The 26,483-nt window shown below is 45.1% G+C and overlaps 1 protein-coding gene across 2 annotated transcripts in view; it reads left to right on the forward strand.

Annotated features, from left to right (window-relative positions):
- The window catches only part of SYN3 (synapsin III), a 449,385-nt gene that overhangs the window by 41,727 nt on the left and 381,175 nt on the right, over positions 1-26,483 (forward strand). For both annotated transcript variants that reach the window (XM_032346464.1, XM_032346465.1), the window contains exon 3: positions 13,368-13,425. In XM_032346464.1, the coding sequence (XP_032202355.1) occupies positions 13,368-13,425 (58 nt within the window). The remainder of the gene's footprint in view (positions 1-13,367; positions 13,426-26,483) is intronic.

Genomic DNA, 26,483 nt, shown 5'->3' on the forward strand with positions numbered 1-26,483 from the left:
CCCTCCCTCCAGTAGCTTGTGGAACTCTGGCTCTCCTCTCCTCTTACCTCACCCATGGCCTTGTTCCCAGAATGTCTGCTATTCCATTTCAACAATGATCTATTGTTACCTTCCCTTCAATTCTCCACCCTTCCCTATGTCTCTTTTTTCTCTTATTTGTTGGGTAGGAAATGAAGAAAGTATTCTTGGTTTGAAACACCCCTCTGCTACTGTCCTTCCAGCCCAGAGTGTATCAGGCTACACTGTCCTCCTAAATAATGATCGGTGATACCCACTAAGGTACCTTGTGCATTTTTAGATTCACCAAGAGATGCTGTGTGATAATTTGTGTCCCCACCCTCCCCCACCCACTCCCAGATGGTCTATTTGCATCTCAGTGCCTACAACAGGGCAGGCAGTTAATTAGGAAATGTCTGATGACTGAATGAGTGACTTTGGAGGTGATAAGTTATTTGATAATGACAGGTGGAGATGGTGACAGTGAAACTAAAGAGTGACTTTGGTGACATTCTGAAATCTCCTTTTTCCCCTCTCATCTCATACTCAATCCAACAGAAAGTCACAGTAGTCACATGAGAGCATTTATACCCCAGAAACTGGCAAATGCTACAAAACAGGGCTTTCAGTTCTCTTCACAGAGCTGGTCATTAATCTTTTGCCAAGAGAGCGCTTGTCATAGTCACTTCCTGAGTTGCCCAGGGGGTGTTATACAGGTGAGGAAGCAGAACACAGAGACCATGCACCTGCTCAAGAAAGAACAGGTGGGAGTGGCTAGGGTGGGACTTGAACAGGTCTAACTTCTTAAAAGGCATTTCTAATGGCACCACAGTTCCTGCTGACCCCTGCACAGGACTTCAGCGTTTGGCACGAGGTAGATGCTGAAAATTCTTGGTCAAAAAATGAACAAACACACAGATGAACAAATCATGAGCTCTTTGGGGATGGGGTCATGTCTTCATCATTGTCATGTGGCAAACATTTGTGTACTTTCCACCTCCAGACATTGTGCTAAATAGTTTTCTAATTCTATCCTCCCAACAACTGTATGGAATACTTTTACTATTCTCATTTTATAACTAAGGAAAACTGAGGCTCTGAGCCCAAAATCAAAATGGATGTCAGTGGCATCTGGGATTCATCTCGGACCGTTCTGGACACCCCTGTTCCTTGTCTTTTTTCCTACTCCTGCCAGAGCACAAGCCCTCCTGTGCTGTGTGTGAGGGCACTGGCCTGCAGAGCCTGCTTGGGAGGCTCACATGTACACACCCACACACGCCCAGTGTCTGAGAGCAGTGGGAGGAGGCAGAGTGGCAGGACTCCATGTAACAGCACTGCAGCCAAGCACAGGATCCCGGTGACCTCACCCTCGGAGGAAAGTGCCCCACCTCAAGCCAGGCAGCTCCACCCTTTTGGAGTCGTGTGGGCAGCTGGAACGATAAGGTGCCAGGAGGAAAAGAGGTTCCTGTAGCCATCCAGACACTTGTGATCTCAGGTTTGGGAATTGGAACCTTCCTAGAAATTGCCTTTGGGCTATTTTCCTCTTTTTAAGGCTCTAGCAGGATCTTTTCTGCTCTTTCTCCTGGTGTTCTGATATTAAATATGTGATTTCCTAACACATGTCAGACATGTTTCCCAAGAGTGTTAAAATGGGAAGGGAGATAAAATGCAGAGAACTCAGGGCTAGCAGGTGGCAGGTCGGAACTGAAGTCCCAACTCTGCCAGTCACCAGCTCTGTGGTCTTGGCCAAGCCGCTTTACATTTCTGAGCCTCAGTTTCCTTGTCTGTAAAGTGGGGACCATAATGCCACCACTGTCACCATACCACTGAGCTCACAGGAATGTTAAAGGCTCCAGTTAAAAGCCTGTTGTTCCTCTCCCTCCTGTTGTCCTGTGTGTCCAGTTTGTTTGCCTGTGCTATGGTCCCCCACTGAGCCACCCAGGCGCCCCGCCTGTGCTATGGTCTGTGCTAGAGCATAAGCTCCAGGAGGGTAAGGCTTAAACAAGCCTCCCTTGTTTGAATACCATATTGTCTGAGGCTAGCACAGTACCTGGCACAAGGTAGGATAGGCTACACAGATGCTTTAATCAACAAACAAATAGATGCTCTTGCCAGAGGCTGATACTACTATTATGGGAGAGTTCAGGATCAAGGATGCCCTAGGGAGAGTCTTTCTCAGAAAACACTCAGCTGCCCTGGAATTCAAGAGTACCTGATGTCCAGGCTTTGCCCAAGGCTCCCCCTTGTTGTTCAGCTGGTAGCTCAAAGGCTTCAGGCTCCACTTGGGCTGAACTGCTTCAGGCTGCTTTGACTGAAGACATGAGGACTGCAGGGCATCTTGGCAGGCTCCTTCAAGCCTTGCAGTGGGCCTAATTGGCCCCATGGGGACCAGGACATTCTGCTTCCCACTGTGCCACCTACAGGGGGGGTATTTGAACTCAGAGCTGGCATCACCAGCAGTGGCTTTGGGGTAGGATGACTATATTCAACAAATAAAAATACAAGACCCTCAGTTAATACTTAGATAAATAATGAATCTATTTATCTCTTGCAACATTTGGTATAGACTTATACCATAAATAGACACTTATATGTATAGAATTTTTGGTTATTTACCCAAAATTCAAATTTAACTGGATAACCTGTATTTTATCTAGATAACCTGCTTATGGGGGATGACAATGAGAAACAGTTGCCAACATCTCAGTCCTGCTAATATGGGCCCAGTGAGAGGCTACCCTTTGCACTTCCTTGCTTTCTGGTTGGAGAACCAAAGCAGGCCCCCCAACTAACCCCATTCTCAGAGAGCAGCTTTCCCCACCTATAACAATGACTGAGGATTGTCAGTCAGCAGCAGGGAGGGAGCAAAACTAGTAGACAGTCCCAAGGCAGACTGCCTAGATCTCTTCTCCCTCTCACTTACATGACCTTGGGAAGTCTGACCTCTGAACTTCACATTCTTTAGCTATGAAGCAGGGCTATAGTATATCTTTTGTGAAAGGTCATTGCAAAGATTAGAGATGATGGCACAGGTGGGGCTGATACAGGGCTTAGCTTGTCATAACAGGCACTGAAATGGTAACTGTATTAACAATTAATTGCAATTACTAATTGCTTATGAATATAATGGTGCTGGAAGCCAGGGGGAAGGAAGCCACTTGGCATACTTCTCAGTTCAGCTGGATAGGCTCAAGGGCTGTCTTCCAGGAGCCCTGGAGGAGGGGTGTCTGGATGCTGGTAAGCTGGCAGGCACTCTACTGTGAGGATGAGAAGATGGAGGCCTGGGTTGGTCCCCTCCTCCTAGACTTGCTTGTGGAGCTCACAGCAGAGACACGTACCTCTCTGTTGAAGACAGGTGGCTCTGGGAAACAGAATCCTTACATCTCTCCCCACCACTTCCTCTATCACTAAACGTCTCCTTGAACAAGGCAGGCCCTGGCTCTTGCTAGTGGGGACATGCAGGGATGGAAGGGAGAGGAAGAAAGGAAAGGTCTAATGTCACCTTCCTCCTCACTTTATTCATCAGTTCACACAGGCCATCCAGCACCACCTAGAGTGGCTCTGGACTTCTGGACTCATCCCTCCCACTCTGGGCACCTGCCCTGCAATCCTGCCCCTCCCCCTTGCCGCCCTGGCCCTGGCCCTGGGGGAGGGGGAAGGGCCTTGGGCATTCCCCAGCAGCCTGCCTAGTCGCCTGGAGACAGGCTCCGTTTTCCCAGGCCCGGCCCCTTTTATCAGGGAGACAATGTGCGCACACAGTGAGGGCCTTGTGTGGCACCCAAGCCCCAAGCCCTTTGACTTGAGGAATTTTTCAAGTGCTGACCTCTCTCCGTGAGGTCTTCCTGCTGTCCAATCCTGAGGCCTGGTGCTCCTGCTGTTTCCTACCCAGCTCTTTCAGGGAGAGAGAGAGGGAGGGGGAAAACAGTGAAGAGCTGTCTCTTGCCTGGTAGAGTCTTCACCCTCTGAAACTGGCTAGAAAATCTGGGGGAAATGTCTTTGAGCTGAAGGGAATGTGGGGAGAAATCTGATAGATGCTGTTTCTTCCAGATTACTCCCTTCTCTATTGATGCTATGCGATCATAGTGGAGCCACTGTTCTCTCTGGGCCTCAGTTTCTTCTTAAGTCAAATGATGATGGGACTAAGATCACATTCCCCAAAATACGGTTTCTATCAGAATGACATTCAGATTCCCAGGCACCACTCTACACCTTCTGTAATAGTTAGAGTTCTTTGTTTGAAAGAAAAAGAAATAGACTTTGGCTGACTTAGTCAAAATGGGGGTGTATTGGAATGTGGGAGGCTCACAGAATCAAAAGGAGATATGAAAACCCAGGTCTTAGAAAGACCAAGACCCAGGGCTATTCTGGGCTCTAGGAGGCTGGGACTTATGGTCAGCCTTCTCTAGAGAAGTCGGCTCCTGTTTCCCCCAGCCATGTGCCTCTCCGCTCTCAAATCAAATTCCTGGGGAAGAACAAATCTGGCTGGTTCCAGTGTGTTCTGGGACACTCCCAAGGCTGTGTACCACAGAGCTGCTTGGTTCCTTCAGTACAAATGCAGATGGAGGTGGTGTTGCTGGATGTTCAGATGGGTGCAAGACAGGCCACAGTGCAATGTACCCTTAGAACTGCTAAATCAATGGAGCTGGGAAACTGTATTTTTTTTTAAATGATGATGAGCCAAGTTTAGAAACCATTGAGTTAGAGGACTTCTTTCATGTGGCTTCCAACTGGTGGAGCTGGGAACAGTAGGGCCACCTACACTAGAGATCTATTTCAGCTCAATATATGGAATGGCGAAGATCCATCCAGAGATCAGGTGGGCTGCTTAGTGACAGTGTGAGCTCCCCATCATTTGCAGGCGTTCAGGCATAACTGGGCTGGCCATTTAGGAAGAAAGTTACAGAAGAGGCCTGACTGTAAAGGGGTTGGCCTATAAGCCCTTATAGGAGTCTTGAGCCTAAAGCTTTGTTTTCTTTCCTCTGTGACTTTATGTCTCAGTCACTTCTCTGACCTTGTCTTACTTTTCTCCAAAGATCTCAACTGTTCACCTTGTGAGTGTCCCCTCTTCCTCCAAAGCATGGTTTTCTTGCCCTGGTTCTCTGAATGACCTTTTCAGTGGAGTCCCTCAGATGCCATGGCTTTCTTAGCAATAGCCGTTTCAGCACTGCAGTCTACAGACTTCATCCAGCCTGGTTACAGCCTTGCCCTGGGGGAGGCAGGTCACTGGGAAGATGCCAGCCTCATTACAGAACGTCTCCTCTCCTGGGGCCTGTGGAAGCCTGCCTAGGATGTGTTCCCTTGGCAGGAGGGAGGCTGTCTGTGATGGCAAGAGAGAGGATGGTGCTTTGTGTCCATTTTCCTGACCTCCCACCCTTGATCTGCAGGAAGGGTAAGAGTACAGGTTTCTTGAAGATTTTCATTGAGCTAATTGCCATCTTCAGAATGGACTTAGTTAAATTAGGGGTTGCATGTACAGCTGCTTATAGGAGACAAGAAGGTCGGTGAGTGAAGGGGCAGGTGGTAGGAAAAGGCACAACCATAGAGAAATATTTCCCTGCTGCAAGGAAAACAACAACACATGCTTTATGGCAAATGGTTATCTGCCACTTGGTTTCAGCTTCAGCGAGACAGAAAATTGGGGACTGTGTTGGGCGTGAGAACTGGCGTCCCCTCCAAAGGCAGCTGCTGCAGTTCACTCACCCAGTTGTTACCATGCAAGAAAAAGGGGCTGGTGTTGCCAAGTCATTGATTTTTCAAGGGCAGTCAGAAATCTGAATTTTTATATGAATTTTCTATTTTAAAATTGTAAGCATACAATTTAAGTCCAAAATAAGACTGTGGACTTCATGAAGTTTACCAGTCAGTAACTTCTGATTTAAAGAAGACATGAGTCAGGATAAATATGCAAGATAAATATTCTTCTGAGTCTGTCTCCAGCTAGATTGTATGCAGCATGATGGCAGGAGGGTTGTTTTGGTTAGTGCAATACCTAGGGTCTAGCACAGTCCTGGGCCCATAGTGAACCTTGGATAGGTGGGTGGATGGATGGATGGAGGGAGGAAGAGGAGGGAAGGATGGATAGAAAATAACTCTTCTCAGCCTTTTCCGTCTGTTTCCCGTTCTTTATACCTTGAGAGGCCCCACACCCCCTTTCTAAATCAAACACTTAATATTCTCATGTGCCCTTCTCATCCTCCTTATACCATTTAAATCCCTTTTCTGGAATGATAGATATTAGTCATTTGCAGCTTGGTATGAATTACCTTTTCAGTGTATTGCCTTTCCCATGGGCATTTCCCCAGATGGGCTCTTAGAGGATGCTCAGTAAATGTATGTTTGGTGAGGGGATGGCTTAGCCTTCTAAATGTTAACAAACTCTCTTTGTGTAATAAAGATTGTGGACTTTCAGATATCCTTAGGAATGAGGGTGACACAGTGTAGTGTCTTTGGCAATGAGAGGGATAAGGACTGAGATGACATTCTAACCTGATTTCTGCTGTTAATGGTGAGTGGGTGGCTGATGACTTTGTTTGCCCTAAAGACCTGTACTGGGGAGGAAGGGGAGATCCCAGAGAGTTGTCCAGGCAGGTTTCCATTATGCTAGACTTCATGAAGCAGGAGTTCCTTTTAGAGCAAGGAAGATGTTGCCCCTTCCTCCTCTTAGAGAGAGGAAATGACAGGTCAGTTCCCCAGGGACACACCCAACAGACCTCAGCCCTCTCGCCATCCTGGTGAAGATCAGGAGGGAAAGAGATGAGCATTAAACACCTGCCATATGTCAGAATGTGTCAGAGATGGCATTCCTGAGCACTTACAAATGAAATGGGCGTGGGAAGGTTGATGTGTGCCTGAAGCAGCACTAGGAAATAAATAGCAGAGCTGGACAGAACCCGAGTCTGTCTCTGATGCTGGCAATGCCCATCGACCACTTTACCTGGAGAGGAGAAGTTCCACCTTTGCAGCCCACCAGTGAGCAGCACACTTACTAGCACGTTTTTGGCAGGTTCCCGGAGTCCTCCAAATCTGCATCCTCACTTAAGCCTCATACTAACCCTGTGGGTAGTCTTCCTGTCCCTGTTCTACAGATGATGAGGCAAGGGTTTGTCCAGAATCATGTAGCAGGTGCCCCAGCTGCCAGCTCAAATCTGGGTCTTCTGCTCTATGCCTATTGCTCATTTTCCCCGCACAATTAGAATATGCCCCAGGAGAATTCATCCCCTCCCTGAGCACCCCCAGTACCTGCCCAACTCATTTGCCCTTGTCTGTGCCTTTCACACATACACATCCAGACCCTCTCACATTCATCTTGGTAGCCCTTGACCCTGGCAAAGAAGAGGCCCCAGATATCGGATACATGGATGGATGAACTGGACCACTCCCCAGGGAGTGACCCTTGCCCCAGAGATGGGCTGAGCTGGATCTTTGGGCTAATGCCCTGTGTAGTCATGGCCTATACATGGTCATACATAGAGTCTCTCCTTCCCGTTAGGTGGTAAGCCCTCCAGAAGCCAAGAACTACTTAGAGGCTGCAGGCCCTGGCACAAAGTGGATGATCAGTAAATATGTATTCGGCTTCTTCTGAAGAAGCCTTCCGTGACAACCTGAGTGAGATCTCCCCTGCTCCTCACATCTTATCCCCTATCCTTTTGTGCATTTTATTCTCAGTACTGACCAGTTCTTTTTCACCTGGTTAGTTTTCTGACTTTTCTGGGAGCACGAGCTTCCCCAAAACAGGCAGCATGTCAGCGTTTTCCCCTTACGGCTGGTGGGGTCCCTGGTCCCTGGGAGGCTCAGTAGATAGTTGTGAATGGTGACCAGACCTACCCATGAAAATCTTTGCTGTTGCCGTCAGAAGCCAAGGAAGGGACATTTGTCACATCCTGTGGCTTGGGGCTCTAGTTCCTTACCTCCACAGATCCCCATATGGGTGCAAGGGGCCTGGCCACCCTCAAAGGGTCCCTCCCCTGCCTGACTCACTGGAGTTCCCTAATTGCAAGGTGGGATGGAGACGCTGCACCTTCCTTGGAGGATCCCCTCTGGCATTGGGAAGGGGCCAGGCAGGTTAGCTGTATTTTTGAGTAAATAATGGAGCTAGAACAGATCTCCGAATTGGACCTTTGTGTTCAAAGGTCCTGCTTTTGTCACACCTCCCTCTAGCCAAGGTGCCATTTGACTCTCCTCATCTTACTGACTGGGGAAGCCTTGAGCATGTCTACCTTCGATGGTTTCCTGCATGGTCCATACTCCATCTCACCCTGCTAAAGTCCAGGCCACAAATAAGCAACGGATATGTTGCATCAGAAACACAAGCCTCCCTTCCCCAGGGGCCAGATTCCTGCATCCCTGCCCTCCTTCCCCCTACAGGGGCCACCTGTGGGAAGAGGGCTATGCCTGAGACAGAACCTTCCTGACCTCTCCTGCCTGGGAAAGGCATAGCCAAAGCCCAGCCACATTGACTCTACATCCCAGACACATTTATTAGGAGGGTGCCGCTTGGACACAGGTGGATCCTGTTTGCGCTAATTCTCCTCTAACTTCTGCCCCTGCTGTCGCCATGAAAGAACTCAGTACCCGCTCCTCATAAATCTCTCTCACACACCACATCCCGCCTCCCCAAACTTGGGATTTCCCACCCCAGGCACTGCTGGTTTTATAATATTCTCCTTCCTGGTGCCTCTGATGTGGCAGTAAAATATGAGACCACCCACAGAGAAGGAAGCTTCCTGGAATCAAGAGTTTTCCCCACCCCCTTCCCAAGGCCAAGGCCTTGAGTGATTGGCTGGGATATTCAGGGAGCTCATTATAGGAATAAACATATTAGGGCATTGGGAAGAAGTCTGCATTAGGGAGACAGCCTTCAAGCACAGTGAGGCCCTCCATTTTGCCTGAGGTCAAACAGCCAGGCAATTACAAAGGCGGCAACCCCAGCCCCCAAGGCATCTAAAATTCCAGACCATCCCTACCCTTCCCTCTGCCAGACAGGACTGTTCAGAGGCAGCTCAAGCCTGAATGAGCCCCCGGCAAGGAGGCAGCAGTCTGTGTGGCCTGTCAGGAGACAGACTTCTGACTCCCAGCCAGGCAGGGGGATGGACTGCCTGACCCTCAGCTTCAGCCGGAGTCCGTCTGCCAGGCTTTGCAGTAAACATTCCAGAGATGGGCAAAACAAGTGTTTCTCCTGGGAAGGTGAGGCCTTGTGAAGGCCAGAGCTGCTTGGGTGGTATTGGTGTAGTGTAATGTGTTCTGCGTTCTGGTTAGAATCGAGTTGAGGGCTACCCGTCATTCAGGTTGGACACTGTACCAGGACCCCACATTGTAATCAGTGGAGATTTGTAAGTGTACTACAACGGTGTACCAGTAGATGACAGTAAAGTGTCTTGAGGACAGGATACGCAGGGCTTATCCCTAGAAGTTACTCATTTATCCAGTGACCAAACACTTATTAAACGTGCCTTGTTCCCTGGCACTTGGTGCCAGATACTGGACTCCGTGAGCACTGAAACACAGTTTCAGGTTTCCAGGAGCTCTCAGACTGGGTGTATGCGGTCAAGGTAGAGACAAATACCGTGTGGTTACAACAGGGAGTGATAGGTGTTTTAATAGTTGTTAGTATAGGATGCTGTGAGAACCCCAAGGAGGAACACCTAACCTGGCCTCACTGGTGGGGTGGGGGTGAGCACTTTCAAGGAAAACTTGATAGAGGACGTGAATGAAGATCTTGGAGGCGCCAGCCAGGCAGAGAAGAGCAAGAAGCCATCCTAAGCAGAGAGAACAGCCTGTGCAAAGGCTCAGAGGCATGAAGTGTACCACCAGGCTAGAGAATCGCAGGAAGTTGCCTGTTTCTGTGACGTGGGCAGAAAACCAGAGGAGAAATGGGTCAAGGTTAGCTGGATCCAAATCATGAAAGACAAGGAGGGTCTGAACTGAATCCCCAAAATCTTTAAGTTCAAGATCTAAATCACCGGTGCCCCTTAGAGATTTAATGTGTCTTTGAACAAGGACTTCTCCATCTGGAATATGTAGGGACTGATCCCCACCCTACCTACTCTCAGGGTTGACATTAGGGTCAAATAGGAGGAGGGATGTGAAGATACATGCAGGCCTTATATACCAGCAGCGTCTGTTTATTATTATTATCAACACCCATCACTCATTGAACTGGTGGAACAGATCAAAGTGAAGTGAATCACATTTCTGTTTTGTAACCTCCATGAGGGCAAGATTATGTTTTATTTGTGGATCCCAACCACATGATACCCACAGGCACAGAGAAAACAGTCAGTAGTTCTCTGTTGTTGATTCTGTTTTAGGCCCTGGGTTATGTACTTTGGAGCTAACTATGTGCAGGAACTTTTCTGAATACTTTATACATCTTATCTTGGTTAATCTTTACAAAATCCTGTGAGTTAGTTACTAGTATCAAACCAACTTCCCAAATATGGAAACTGAAACACATGGAGGTTGAGTAAGTTAACCAAGGTTACAGTGAGTGGTAGCGCTGGGATTGCATCTCTGTGGTTGCCCTGAGTCTACTACACTCTGCTATCTTGTTGCATAGAGGATCAGGTGAATTTATCCCTATAGCCTTGGCTGTAGATGTTATCACCCTTGACAAATGAGAAAACCATGACCTAGAAGCATGTTGGCTTAGAACATGTGGTGAGTGAGTTGTAGAGCTCCAATTTTGCCCAAGCCACACTTTTTCCAGTGTACCAGTGATTGTTCTCATTAGTTACCCTTCTGAAGTCCCAGGCCCATCTAGTACTTCTTTTAAACCTAAACTAGAGGGAACCTTGCCCTAAATCTGACTCCAGCCCTTACTAGCTGTACCCCTTCTCATAGCAAAGGATGTCCCTGCACCATGACCTTGCAAACTGTACCCTTAGACCATGCAATGGATACACAGAACCCTAGAATTCCCTGCCCAAAGGGACCCTGGCCCAGTTCATGCCCTGTGTATGCCGGTTCCCCGTCCATCCTCCTAAGTCATTGCCAAGGCAGAACTGTTGGTGGGGGCATGAGTGAAGAAATGAAGCATGGCTCATGGGCTAGGCAATCCATGAGCCTGCACAAGAATCCTGGGAAGTGCAGGAAAGAGAGAAGGGTAGAAGGAGAATTAGGGAAGACTGTAGGGACCAAGACATGGCAATCCCCATGTTGCCTTATTCTGGGTAGAACTCTAAAAATTCCAAGAAGTCTACATTCTGATCCTTCCAGGCCATTATGAAGTTGTACTTGTTGAGGAAGGAAGACAAACGTGTTTTATTTTAATGTTTGCTGGATTTATTTATCAATTATAAATATTAGATATGTGATATAAATATTATAAATATTAGATATGTAAATAGGCCTCCATTTGCTCTTTTTCCCCAAGCCCCACAAATATTAGAAGTGGACTTATCCCAGTATCTGTAGTTTGCTGACACTACATTTAAAGGTTTGTGGTAAAATTCACACTGTGGAAAGGTCCCCTTTGCATGAGCCTCACTGCACACACATTTTGTCAAACACCATGCCTGGAAGAAGAAGCAGAACTTTCAAGTCACAATAACATCTCCTATCCCACTAAAGTTTTGTTTAGTTGACAGCTAAGCCTGTCGACGTTGTAAGAAAAAGTAGAGTTAATGTTAGAGCTACCAGTCAGTGATTTGGACAGTCTTGGAAAGAGACGAACTCCACTGGCATCAGAGAAGTGTACATAGAGACTTTTTGAAAGCAGACAGACTGAAGCTTAGTCAGAGAATTTGTAAAAAATACTCCTTCTTTCATAAATGGCAGGTTGAGAAAACAGGTAACAACATGGATATTCCAGGAAGAAGAATGGAAGAAGAAACTAAGAGTATTCTTGGATGTACTACTTACAAATTATTGATTAGAACTCAATCAAGTAGCCACACCTAACTGAATGGAGAGTTGGGATCTTCCTATGTGTGTGTGTGTGTGTTTGTGTGTGTGTGTGTGTGTGTGTGTGTGTGTGTGTGTGTACCAATCTGTAAGCTCTCTTAACTGTGGCAAAGAGGAGAATGGGTATTGGAACAAAGAGCCATCTCTAACCCAGGAAGGTTTATGTAAATGCTTAACACAGTGCTCAGTTTATAGCAAGTGACTGAGAACTGTTTCTTCATACCCAAATCCAAAAGGGCAAATGGAAGCTTTTGTTACTTTTGTCTTGTATGTGGGAGGACATCTAAACCTAGAGTACCCCAACATTTGCTGCTATTTTTCAGGGTTGAGCAAAAACATAGACGTGGAATTAGAAGGCCAGGATTTAAGTCCCTTAGGGAAAATATTTCGTCTCTCTGGGTTTCAGTTTTGTCTTTTTTTTTTTTTTTTTTAATAGGATGGAAATAATAATGCCTTCTTCATGGTGGTGGTTGGAAGCATTAAATGAGAAAGGCTGTATGGGTTAAAGCCTACAGCAGTTTCTGGCACAGAGTAAATACTCAACAAGTGGGTTTTTTCCCATCTCTATCTTCACTCATTTATTCATTCAACAAGTGTTAATTGAGCTCCTACTGTGTGTTAAGCGCTCTGGTAGGTGTTAGGAGTATTTGTTCCTTACTTCAAGGAGCTGTGTTATAGTTTAGTGAGACACAGGCATTAAACACAGTTACTGATTATAACTAATTATATGTAATAAGTACTATGGAAGAAGAGTAAAAAAAGAATATGTGAAGAGAGGTAAGGGGGTCAAGATTAGAGTGCTTATACAGAAGAACTGGCTACTGGATGGGTTTGGGAAATAATTAGAATGTAGAATCAGTGGGGACAGGAAGAGAGAAAGAGATGACAAGAATGAGGTCTATGTTTCTGCCTTGAGCAATGGGTAGATGAGATGTCATTACTGAGAAGACAGAAATAAGGGTATAGAGGAAAGATGATGGAAGGATGGATGGATGGATAAAGGGATAGATGAGGGCTGCTTCCTTGGACAGATGGACAAATGGAGGAACGAGTGGATGGATAGATAATTTATTAAGTATATAGAGTATAACTATAAATACTAAAAATAGGCAATTCTGCATTATTTATATACGTAAGATTCTTTATGTCATTTGGTCCTTAAAATAACCCTTAGAAATATGTCATGAGGTATTAATATCTTCCTTACAGATAATAAAATTGAGACAGGGAGGTCAAGCCGCTTGGCAGAACCAGAACCTGAGTCTCCAATCTTCCCATCCAGTATTCTTTCACCTCTTGCCCACAATGCATAAAATAATGAGAGAATCAGAAGTCAAGGTGGGAGGAGAGAGCATGAAGTTACAAATGTGTCTGACATGCACCTCTGGGGGTAAGACCTTTGGGAGAAGAAAGAAAAAAATAAAGCAGTCTGCACCCTTACTCAGTAGCTCTCTTCCTTTCTTTCACAGGACCAAGTATTTTCATGGAAAGAAGGTGAATGGAGAGATTGAGATCCGAGTAGAGCAGGTAGGTTGGAGCTGGGTCTTTGATGCTATCACCCTGATATTTTCCACAGCTGGAGCAACCTTGGTCCTCATCTTATGTGGCTGCTGTGAGCTGAGATTACCAGAAAATCCTGGCTTATGCCTGGGAGTTTTACTAAATTCCAGAATTATTTAGCATAATGTTTTTGTTTTAGCAGCAGAACCTTTCTTCAAAGGAAATCTCAAGTAGGAACCCATTTTACAAAAAAAGAGACAAGTAGAGAAAAGAGAACTGATGAAATGGGCAAGGGGAGCTCAAAAATCTATCTGTTCCATCCTGTTCTACCTTCTCCCCATTCCCCTTATGGCCCCCAAGGCATCTCCTTGGAACTGCTTGGGCTAGGCACCACAGTGGGTTTGAATCCTGGCTCTCTCATTTAATAGGTATGGGGCAGGTGAGTCAATTACTCTGTGCTTCAATTCCCGTGTATTGTGCTTGGGATTAAATTATTTAAAACACCAAATGAGACTAGAATTACAAATACTGGCTCTTGTTGTTACTGCTAATATCAACAGCTAGGCACCTCAATTTATGGGGAAAGAAACATGAACTTGCTAAATGCTACATAGGAAGTCAGTGGCAGAATGAGGGCTAGAACTTGTGATCTCCAGATCTAGGGCTCCTCCCATTCATTCAGTGAATACTTGTTGGGGCCTACTAAATACCAAGCATGGAGCTCAGCCTTAGGAGAGCACATCAAATCTTGGGCTCTGGAGCCAGACTTTAGGTCGGAATCCCAGAGCCACTCCTTACTAACTGTGTGACTTTGAGCAGTACTAAGCCCTTTGCAGCTCGGTTTCTTCATCTATACAACTAGGTATTAATAGCATGAATTTCATGTGGTGATTATGAGGATCAAATGAGTTAGTCTCCAAGTACTTGAAACAGCACCTGGTACATACCAGGCACTTAGGAAATGTTACTCATTTATCATCATCATCATCATCAAAGACAAAGAGTTAAGATAGACGAGGTCCCTACTATAAGATGAACTCAAAAAAGTTCAGTAAGAAAATAGAGGGTGTGACTTTCTCAGCATTCTTTGAATTTGGTGTGTTGGAGGAACAGAAAGCCTTTCTGAGCATCCAATTTGAGTTGGCGTAGTATTAAAACACCTTAAGCTTGAATTTCAGTTTGATCTGTGGCTTTCAAGTCAGTCCAATGTCTACTGGTTTTCCTTCCATGGCAAAGAGTAGGTTATTTTTGTTCACTTAATAAATATTTGTCAAATGTCTACTATGCTAGCTCACTAACATGTGGGGAAGGAGGATATAGAAGTAGAGGCTCTGTCCCAAAAAGTTTGTGGTCTAGGAAGGGAGGCAAGATAAGTCTTCATAGAACCTCAGTACAGGTGGAGTCCAGGAAAGAGAGCTCCAGACTTAGTGCTAAGGGCAGCAGAGGCCACCACTAATTGAGAGAGTGAGAATGGCTCCAAGGAGGAGGTAGTATTTGAAGGGCATCTTGACAGATGGATAGGATTTCAACAAGTGAATGTGGCAGCGTGAAGAGTAGAGATGGAAGCATTGTAGGCAAAGTTAAGAAGGCTGGAAGTATAGGGTAGGGAATGGTGGGAATCCAATTTGGTTGAGTCCAAAATAGGACACATCATCTTCCTCTAGCCCCAATCTGCTTGTCCTCCCATGTTCTCTCTCTCAATAAAGAGCGCCACCCCCTTAATCTTCCATGTTAGCGAGAAACCTGCACAGGCTCCCCGGTGACTCTCCTCCCTCCACCACTATACCCATTCAACTACCAGAACCTGTTGACTCCACATCCCATGTCTCCAGTCCATCCACTTCTCTCCATCCTTATTGCCTAGATCCTTGGCTGAACCAGCATCAGCTCTCACCCAGTCTTTCTTATCAATAGCCCTCTAACTCTATCCTTTTTACCCACTTCCAATCTTCCAATTTATTTTTACTACTAGAGCTGGAATGATCTTTCTTTTTTTTTTTTTTTTTTTGGTAAAGAGTTTATTTGTTTATTTGACAGACAGAGATCACAAATAGGCAGAGAGGCACGCAGAGAGAGACTGGGGGAAAGCAGGCTCCCTGCAGAGCAGAGAGCCCCATGCGGGGCTCGATCCCAGGACCCTGAGACAATGACCTGAGCCGAAGGCAGAGGCTTAACCCACTGAGCTACCCAGGTGCGCCCCAAATTGTTAGCTTTTAAATCCCTTCCTCAAAGACTCCTCCTCTCACACCTTGATCTAAATCAAATCAGCTAACCTGGTTGTTCCCTATCATAACACTGAACTTTTCCTTCTTAGCCCTCACCCATATATATAGGTGTGGGATTATTTGCATGAGCATGGGGACCATGGCTATTTGGATCTCACTTTGTTAAGTAGCGCAGGGCCTGGCACATACTAGAACTAAAGAAATACTTGCAGAATGAATAACTGATAGTTTCCACAGATTCCAGACTGCTTGTCAGTTTCCAAGGGAGATAAATCACTGCCTCTTAATCCCCCTCAAAAATCTGGTTTTTCCATAAGCCATCTGGCAAATGCTCAGTTACCAATTTAGCTAGCCCTATCTCATCCCATTTGTGAAAACTCCAGAGCCATGTTTTAATTTTACCCGTTTATCTCAATGATGCCCCTTGTCCAACTTATGGATATAAAATCCATGAGTAGGAGCATCATTGGTAATTGCCCTAAGAGTAACTCATGCAGAGGCTCTGGGGACACTCAGCCAATCTATGAAGCCTGCAATCATGCTGGAAAACATTGGCTAATTTAGAGTCATCCTGATTTCCAGCCATCCCCCTCCATAGAAGCCAGAAGGCAAATTAGCCAGGAGACCAAATAGCAGGTTATTTGGGCCTTTTTCCCTGAAAGACATGCCTTCCTAAACCTATCTTAGAGCCTGAATTGTTTGCCTTTTCCCATCTGGATGAATGGGCGGGTCACATAAGCAGCCCCCCAGGAATCTCATATGTATTCTCTCACACTTAGGAAAAGTCTTAGGATGGAAGCCACTGTTTAGTCTGAGCTGGTCTCACATTTTGGAAGTTTGTCTCCCAACTAAGGGCCAAATTAACCAGATAATTGCACTGTCTGGGTTTTGCTGGACAGAGCAAATGAATTAGTTGTGGTTGGCCTAGAGGAAGCCTCACCCTTCTCTCCACCCTCTTCCCCCCAAGTTCAAAAACTGCTTGCCTCAGCTGTTGTAGAGCCAGGAATCCTGAAACCCTGGGGGAGACTAGGGAGGTGAGGGGGGTAGGGACTGCATCATGTTGCATTCCATTACCCAGAATGCCCTGTTGGCTCTGTGGGGCCTCACAGCAGTGTCCTTAAAGGGTCTGAGACGTTCTGGCCAGGGTGGTTGGCGTGACAAACTCTCCTCTATTTATATTTAGAGCAAAAGTTCTTTTTCTCCACAGGTACAAGTCACCCCTCTGTGGGACTAAACAATGAGTTTGATGAATGGATTAATCTCAAATAGACTCAGTTCTGAAAGAGGAGCAGACTAGGACTTGGTGGGACAGAGCCTTGGGCTTCTTTCCTCTCTCATAAAAAAGGCTGCAATTACAATGGTCAATCTTTCCTCAGTGATAATAGAGGTACCAAGGCATAAGCAATGACAGTGTCTTGCTCTAGCAGATGGAGAGAAAGACAAGAGAAGGTAAAGAATCTGCTCTTGACACCAATGAAGGAAGCTGGACAAGTCACAGGTTCACATATGAATGCCAGTGGCTCCCTTTGAGTCCTGCCTTCCTGTGACACTGGAGTTGGGATGGGGTTAGGTAGACATGTGGATCCCAGGAAAGGCTTTCGTGATTCAAATGCTATTCATCTTCTGCTCTTTATTTGTTTCTTCAACTCACATGTCTTAGGGAAGCAAAGGTGGGATTTTTCTCTTATAATAGTTTAAACACTCTTTCCATGTTATGGACACTGCTGCTATAAACATTGGGGTACATCGGGGTAAATACCTAATAGTACAATTGAATGGGAAGAGATCAGAGAGGGAGACAAACCATGAGAGACTCTTCACCGTAGGAAACAAACTGAGGGTTGCTGGAAGGGATTTGAGGGGGGGTCGATTAACTGGGTGACAAGCATTAAGGAGGGAACATGATGTGATAAGCACTGGGTGTTAGGTGTAACTGATGAACTGATGAATTACTGAACTCTACATCTGAAACTAATGATGTCATATATGTTCACTAATTCAATTTAAATATAAAATAGTTTAAACACTCAAGACCATGATGTATACATTTTGCATACCCACTTCAGCCTTCCATTCACAGTTCTTTATATGTCAGCATTTCTTGGAATGGATCTTTGCTGTATAGATAGTCTATTAACCATAAAGACCATGTGGTATTTCAAGAAATAGTTGCTAAGAAGATAGAGAAATGAAAGTTGGATGTTAATTCAGATCGATAGATCGGTAACAGGTGGAACATTACCCCCTAGGAAATGATTATTTGATAGAAATATACCTTGAGAGAAATACATGTAATGGCAGAGCCCTTGACTTTATTCTTTTCCTTAATAGAGACTTGTCAAATTATGTTTGCTGATGACTTGAAGCTGAATGAGAGATACAGTATGCTACATTAAATCTGAAACAATCAAATGGAATATAATATAAGGCCCTATGGAAAAACTGAGCTGAAGAGCAGCAAGATTAGGGAGCCTTAGCTAATTAAAATCACATGGGGAAAGAAAAGATCTAAGATTTGAACAAATTCTTAATTTTTGTGGAGGAAGGCTAGTGTGGAGATTAAGATTGTCGCTTCAGAGTAGGAGGGACTGGAGATGGATCTCAGCTCTACCACGTTTTTTAGTCTTAACCTTCTACTTATAACATTTCTATGCATTTTCCTCATGAAAAATGAAGATAATAATTTCTACCTCCTAGAGTTATTGTATGAATTATATGAGTCAGTGTAATTATATGCTTACCAAGGTTTCTGGCACATATATCAGGTGCTCAATAAACTACAGTTATGGTTGCTACTCCCCCAAAACCTGATGCCTCTTCAGGCTACATTATTAAAGAACAGCATTTAGAATCCAGGAAGGTGATGCTGCATAAACACATGTGTGTACACACACACATGCACATGCACACACATATCTTACACACACGTACTTATGCCGGTCAGACTCTAGTGACAGATCCAGTTTTGGTGTCACACCACAAGGGGTATTCCATGAAATGCCCTGTGAGGAGAGTGATAGGAGTCAGTGGAATCTGACATCTGTGAGCCAAGGGGATCAGGATAAGGAAATGGAGATATTTAGTCCAGAGACAGAGGTCTTTCCTAAGATCGCATCTACTCACTGCAGAGTGTCTACCACCTGAATGCTTGGGTGAAAATGGTAACAGTTACCACATGTTGAGTACTTACAAGTTCAGGCTGACTGTTTTTCATTGTTGGGATGAGCACCAGCATTGCCTCCATTTTATAGAATCTGAGACTCACGGGTAGTAAGTGGCTTTCCCAAGGTTGCCCAATTTATAATTGGCAGGAACTTGTCTTTGAACGCAGGCAATCTGATTTCAGATCCCTCCTATTATATCTAGTGCATTTTTCTTCCAGTGGTGCAGATATCAAGAGCAATAACCAGATGTGTTGGTTAAGTCCCTTCATGTGCATAATCTTATTTCAGCCTTCCCACAACCTTTGAGATGGACGTTACGATGCTCGCCATTTGGCAGAAAAAGAAAATGAAGCTGAGAAAGGTTCCATACCTTCTCTGAAATGAGTGATAAAGGATTCATGTGCAGGTGTGCTGAAAAACCACCCCAGATTGCCTCATTGGAGTTAGAGTTCAGTTCAGGCTAATAGTACTATCCTGTAAGAACATGGATTTCAACTTGGTATGAACATACTGTGAAGCACTACTGAGTAATGATGAATGGCCCATGCCCCTTAGGTAGATGGGGAGTTCCAGCACAAACTGGGTGGCGAATGTGGTGAATATTTCACAGAAAATTTAGGTACCTTATCGGAGATAACCTTTATTATTTTTCTCTTTTATGTATTTTTGGGGTAAAGGTAATCTACACAAATAGCCAAAAATTGAAAAGGTAAAAAATGATATCTGATGAAAAGTCTACCTCCAACCTTTCCCCAACTTACCAATTTTCTTTAGCCATCCATTAACCAATTCATTTAACAATTATCACTAATTCCTTCGGCAACTTTACAGAGAGATTTTAAATGCAATGATCAAATATACATGTATGTATGTTTTCCTTTGTTTTTCATAAATGGTAGTTGCTTCAAAAAACAAACCAGTAGGTATTTCAGAAGATTTAATAGGAGGATTGATTACAATGGTTCAAAAGGGAAAATGCAACTACCCAGACCACAGCAGCCCTATGTTTCCTGCTGCTGTTGTCACTACTACCATGGCCAATGGAGAACCACAAGTCCGCACTCCCACTGATCTGTGGGAATTGCCACCAATTCACTGTAGCCGCTGAGGCTGTCAGTAGCTGCCTCCGGAAGCAGAACAATTGCTACCTCCTTCCTGACTTCAGCTCTTGCATAAGTGGCTCCCATTTGTAGAAATTAAGTGGGTATGCATGTGGCAAAAGAATCTGGGAAACATTAGATTTAGGCTTTCAGCCCCCATAGTACAAGAGAGAAGAATGGATGTGGGTCTGCGGGGCCATAGACATTGTGTAGCACAGTCCGACCCTTTAGCTTCATACCCTTCTACTTATCTGTACTGTTCTGCACCCTGACTTCTCACTTAACGTACTGGTTGTTTATACCATGAGAATACATGCAGAGCTGCCTCATTCTTGTTAGTGGTTGCTTGGAATGCCGTCATATGGATATCCAGTAATTTATATTCCATAATTTTATTATTACAAATAATGCCAAAGCTATGTCATTGCAAATGTTTGTTAGCATATCCATAGGATTCCTTCCTAGAAAAAGAACCACTGGTTCCAAGAGCTTTACATGCCTTGAGTATTATAATACACCTGGAGGAATAAAGGACTTCCCCTAGCTGCTGGCATTGCTACCAGAAGCCAGCCCTCAGCTGTCAGCCCTCTTCTGAAAGTGCCTCTGGTGAGGACAGCTGCCTTGCATGAACCAGCATCTGAGTTACCTGGTTGCAGCTACATTCAGTTACTGGTGGTACAAAGACCTTGCTCATTTACCTTAATTTGGGACAACTCTGAAGGGCCATCCCAGCTCCAGAGCTCTTTGTGGAGTTGACAGAGGCCTTTGCTGAGATGGCAGTGAAGCCCAACTTCTCCTTCTACCCAATGCTGCATCCTTCCTTTTTCTTCATATCCGGCAGTGGTGATTCCCGGACTGCTCCCTGATGAACCTCCCACAGACTGATGTCTATCTCAGAGTACACCTCCCATTATAAATATACACTTATAATTCTGATAGATATTGCCAGATCACCCTCCACAGAGGTTGTATAGATGATCTATAAGACTCTTCTGGTGTGGATTTCTAGGGCTGTAGTTGACCCATGGGTTCTGGTATCTATCATGCACATAACGTTCTCCTGGTTTCGGCTCAAGCACTGATGCTGAATTCTGAAGTGCTCCATAATTTGCTCTTCCTATTTGACCTCCTTGTGTTTGAAATTCACCAGAGCTTGGCGTTTCTCTGCAGGGCTGAGTCCGGCAGAACTCTACCCGCTCTGATCCACTAAGCCTTGTTTTGTTAACAAAATCCTGCAAGATTTATTTGTTTGGCTTGGCTTACCCTGACCTCAGACGTTCTGTTTTGTATTATTTTTAAAAGCGTGCAGGTCTCCAAGGAGGCCTTTTTCTTTTCAAATCTAAGAGCCAGCTGGGGGAATGAAAAAAGCAGGTGGGACACTAGGGCGTATTAACTGAAACATAACTCATTAGAGGAGCAAGTGTGTCTCTTCTTAACCATGGCATTTTTAATGTGAGTGAGTTTAGCACCATCCTAGCTCTGTCTTTAGGCTCACCAATTTAAGAAAACAGAGAAATGGAGAAACAATAGTAATGGTGATGGTGATTAACTTTGAACATTTTCTGTATGCTGGGTGCCATGTTAAGTGCTTCCTGTGCCTTGACTCATCCCGAAAATGCCTGTTGCTGAGGAAGCTGAGGCTCAGAGATCTTAAATAAATTGCCCAGCCAGGGTCACACAGCTGGTAAGAATGTGATGCCGCTGGGATCTGAACCTAGGTCCAGCCGATGCCAGGGGCCTGCTTAACCAAAGTAGATCTCTCAGAGTATATGTTGGGTCTTGAATTTGTCTTCATCGGGCTTTTTTGCATTTCCCTTCTTGGCTTAGGTTCCTCAAGCACATAATACCACCGTCCCTTCCTATTCACCTTACTCTTTTGATCTACTGGATAAATTATAATTTTTTATGAGATGTCCTTCTAGCAAAAGACTCCTTTATTTACTAATCCTGGTGGCTCTAACTCATCATTTGATGTTTCTGGCTTATTGCCAGATAGTCCTTCTATTAATAATTCTGTTTGTTCTTTGTTTTCCTCCAGGAGTAAATGTTTACTATTTGTTTCTAAGTGTAGTTATACACTTCATACGACATGAAGACTATAAGAGCTCTAACTCTGGAGCCAGACTACCTGGGTCTGAGTCCCAGCTCTGCCACTCCCTAAGTGACCTTGAGCAAGTAACTTGACTTCTCTGTACTTCAGTGTCTTCAAATATAAGATGAAATTAATAATAGTGATAATAGTAATCACAAGATGTACCTACAGAGTTGCACAAATGCAGTAAATCACTGCGTGCGAGGTACTCAAAGCAGAGCCTAGCATATAGAAAGTGCTCATTAAGTGTTACTAACTCGTTTTACAGTCCCCTTTACATTGCTAAACACATGTCATGTGAGTAATTTCTGGGTGTCAGTCTCAGGGATTATTCAGAAATGGAAAGGATATAATCCATGCTTATGCTGTATTATAGTTGGGGGGAGGATAAGAAATATAAAACATTCCTGCTTATGTGTGTGTTTTTATCATTTACATATATATCCAGTCATATCTCCCCATACATATGGCATTCAGCTGGCATCTTGTGCAAACTTCTTCCTTGACAGCTGATAGCGCAGGTCCTGGTCAAGGTGTTCAATAAGTGTCTGTTGAGTGAATGTTTGGTACAATCATAGCACGGTGGGGCTAGAAAGGGAACTTAGAGATCATCTAATCCAACCTGCTTATTTAACTGCTGAGGTTCAGAGCACGTAACACACCAATGTAGAGACTCCAGACTCCCATCTCCTGTGTCACCAATTTTCCTACTGTATCTCTCCACCTGCCAATGTTATCTTTTATCTTCCCTATTTAAGAAGCCATTAGTCGGGGTACCTGGGTGGCTCAGTGGGTTAAAGCCTCTGCCTTTGGCTCAGGTCGTGATCCCAGGGTCCTGGGATCGAGCCCCGCATTGGGCTCTCTGTTCAGCAGGGAGCCTGCTTCCTCCCCTGTCTGCCTGCCTCTCCACCTACTTGTAATCTCTGTCTGTCAAATGAATAAATAAAATCTAAAAAAAGAAGAAGAAGAAGAAGAAGAAGCCATTAGTCCCTTCTGATGGTTTTGGTAGCAAGCAAGTTAATCTAATTCTATAGTCAGGAAGTCCATGTTTTCCACATTTACCTGCAAGAGGCCTTCTTTTGGGGGTTGGAGGGTGTCTAGGATGGATTCTGAGCCACAGCTGATGGCCAGAGGCAAGCTCCACATATTGAAGACTGGGGGAATATTGAGACCGTGGTTGGATGAACCCTGCTGATTCTAAATGTGACAGGGACTGCTTTGTCAGGTGGACATTTCTTCATGGCCTACCTCCCTGGTTTGGCTGTACTACTCATTAGCCCCTTAATCAAAGACAAGAGGAAAGGAACCATAAGAATGAGGGCAAGTCCATCTTCTTGTACTGGGAAATTCAGCTCATAGTGCCATTGCCTCTACCTAGTATGTTTGGTAATTTTCCCCATCCTCACTGCCACATCCCTCCATCAATATCTGCTCTGCCCCCTGATAGTATCAGAGCTAAATGAGACTCCACTGGAAATTAAGCAGCAGTTCTAAAGGAGAACTTAATAAGCTCTTTAATTTCTTGAAGGATGTGTATTAAAAAAAAAAAAAGAAGAAGAAGAACTTGACTTACCTCAACCCACTCCTTATTTCAAGAAATGCTTACTGAGCACCTGCTCTGTACTTGGCCTTAATGACAGAACCTTCCACTTGCACAGTGTTCTCCCCCTGCTGGAAGGTAGACATTTGGGGACAGTGACTGTAATGCATTAGGGACCTGTGCAAACCCTAGTGAATACAGAAGAGAGATCACCCCCCTTGACTTGGGACATTCTTAGAAAAGGTTTCACAGAGAGGTTAATGCTGGTGGGGATTTGGGGAAAAGAATTAGCTTTGCATCAGGCTATGAAGCAGGCAGATATGCATATCAGGCCTCCCAGCTAAAGAGCATGATTTAATCTCAGCTTGTCCCCTATGGGGAAAATGACCAGAGTATAGGGTGCATGACGGGGGGTGGGTTGGGAGATAAAGCTGGAAAAGAAGGCAGAGAACAGCCTCTTCGAGTGGGCTTTGTGTGGCAAGGCAGGCAGCTGGAAATCATGTCAAAGAGGCTGTGGGGACATACCTGCTAGATTTTTAAGCTGTGGAATGATATGATCATTTTCATTTTAGTTTTCATTTTAGGTTGCACAGGCTAATAGGGCTTTAGAAGTCTGGCTGGGTGGGAGTGGTGGCAGGAGACTTGAAACAGAGGAACTCCATCCTGAATTGAGTGAAAAATGCATCTTACCCTTGAGTACTCTGCTTGGGGTTGGGTTCAGAGAAAGGGCTTGGTCACTCTCCAGCGAAAATATGTAAATCCCTGCTACATGGTCTTTAGGTTCATTCTGTACCTGCAGCTTGCATTTGAAAAGGAAAAGAGATGACCTGTTTTTTTCTTAAAAGCAGAGAGGATGGAACCCGAGCCACATGTGTTTGAGCTGGCATCCCATAAAGCAGGCGCTGTCAACTACCTCTTGTTCACCACCTTTGTCCCGGCCACTTGCCCTCACCCATTTCTCCCTCCACATTCCAGTTTACTCCCAACCTACCTAATCTCTGGCCTTGTGGTTGCCTTCCACTGCTTATTATATCCCTCCTCTGCCCTCTCCTCCCTACTTCTCCCCCTTCTTACAGCCTCTCTGGCTTTGACCTTTTCAGCTTTTGCTTGGCCACACTTTGCGTTTACTGCCAGCTCTACTGTCATCTCTACCATTTGGGGTCTGGCTCACTCCCTGATGAGAGGAGCTCCCACTGGCTTCACCCCACTCTGCCAACAGCCCCTGCCCGGATGTGCTTACACACGGGATTTCAGCCTTTGCATTTCAGTAGGAATCAAGGGTTATTAATTAACCCAGGGTGGAGCCTATTATGAAACATCCCAGAAAGCTGGAACAAACCAAAGGGACTTCTGAACTCACAGCAGGGAAAAATGCCTTTTAATTGACTAGGATGACTTCACCACAAAAATCTGTCTAGCTGTTATGCTAAACTGGAAACTAATCTATTAGATTGTCTAAGGAATCTTCCAGCCCACCCTGACCAGAATCTCCTGAGGAGGAGAGTCAGGCCTGCACATAAATAGGGCTTATGCTTTGAAATGGATTCTTTTGGATTCTACCCAGATTGGCTGCTGCATTTTCCAGTTCCTGGGAAAGAGAGGGGAAGCTGTTATCTGAGAGTAAGTTTGTATGTCTTACAGTGTCTACCTTTAAGATCACATGAGATTTCTTTGTCTTTTTTTTAAAGATTTTATTTATTTATTTATTTGACAGGTAGAGATCACAAGTAGGCAGAGAGGCAGGCAGAGAAAGAGAGAGGGAAGCAGGCTCCCCGCTGAGCAGAGAACCTGATGTGGGACTCGATCCCAGGACCCCAAGATCACGACCTGAGCCGAAGGCAGCGGCTTAATCTACTGAGCCGTCCAGGCGCCCCTCACATCTTTTCTAAGGCACCACTTACTTTAGAATTCAGCCTCCGCTGAACCTGGCTGGGACCACTTGTCTAGGGAAGTTTAGAGAGTGACGTGAGTGACATCCACATCCGTGGATGGTGTTGTCCTGGGCTTGGAAGGGACTGATGATAATAGTCACTTCTAATCACATGGTTTCATGCTGTGCACCCACTGAGTACTTCATGTGGATTAGTTCATTTCATCCTCCTCTTGATCCTGTGAAGAGCAGTTAGTCTGTGGTTCCCCATTCTCCAGATGAGGAAGTGAAGACTGAGAGAGGCTGTAAGGCTGCACCGCTTACGGGTGGCAGAGCCAGAATTTACAGTCTAGCTCCAGATGCTGTTTGAGGGGCCAACGTGTAATACAGGGAAGTAAAATCTAGGCACAACTTGGTGAATTTCTTCTCATGTGTAAAAGCTGGCTTGTGCATGAAGCTTCTTCCACGGGATGCAAACTTGGCCTCCAAAGTCTTCTGTGACCTACCCCCTGCCTGGCTTTCCTTCTCTATCCCCTCCGTTATCTAGTTTAGATTGCAGTCCTCACAAACACCTTGTGGCTCCTCTCCTGTCCTAATCCCGTCTTGTGTTTGCATACCCACCTATGCCTGTGCTCACGGAAATCTCTTCTCCTGGGACATTGTTTCCCAAGTTTTGCCATATCTTCAAGATTTAGCCCTGGCATTATTTTTATTCTGCTTCCCCTGACCACCCAGGGGAGCCAGGGCCAGGTCCCCCTGATCCATGCTCTTACACACCTCATGCATATTTCTGCCATTACACTTAGCAGATGGCTTTGAAATGACTGGTCCATTTGCCTGTCACTCCGTTTAGACTCTGGGCTTATAGAGAACTTTGATGGTATCTTTATTCATCCTATGAATATTTACTGAGTGCCTACTATGTGCTAGGGCTATAGTGAGGATTAAAAACAGATATTGTCTCTGCTGGATAGAGCTTAAAATCTAATGGAAGAGACAGATATTAATTGCATAATCAGTCTCTCTCTCTTTCACACACACACACACACATATACACACCATAATTACAAGCTGATTAAGAGCTGTGAAAGAAA

Source organism: Mustela erminea, chromosome 6 (assembly GCF_009829155.1).
Source record: "Mustela erminea isolate mMusErm1 chromosome 6, mMusErm1.Pri, whole genome shotgun sequence".
Classification (NCBI taxonomy): Eukaryota; Metazoa; Chordata; class Mammalia; order Carnivora; family Mustelidae; genus Mustela; species Mustela erminea.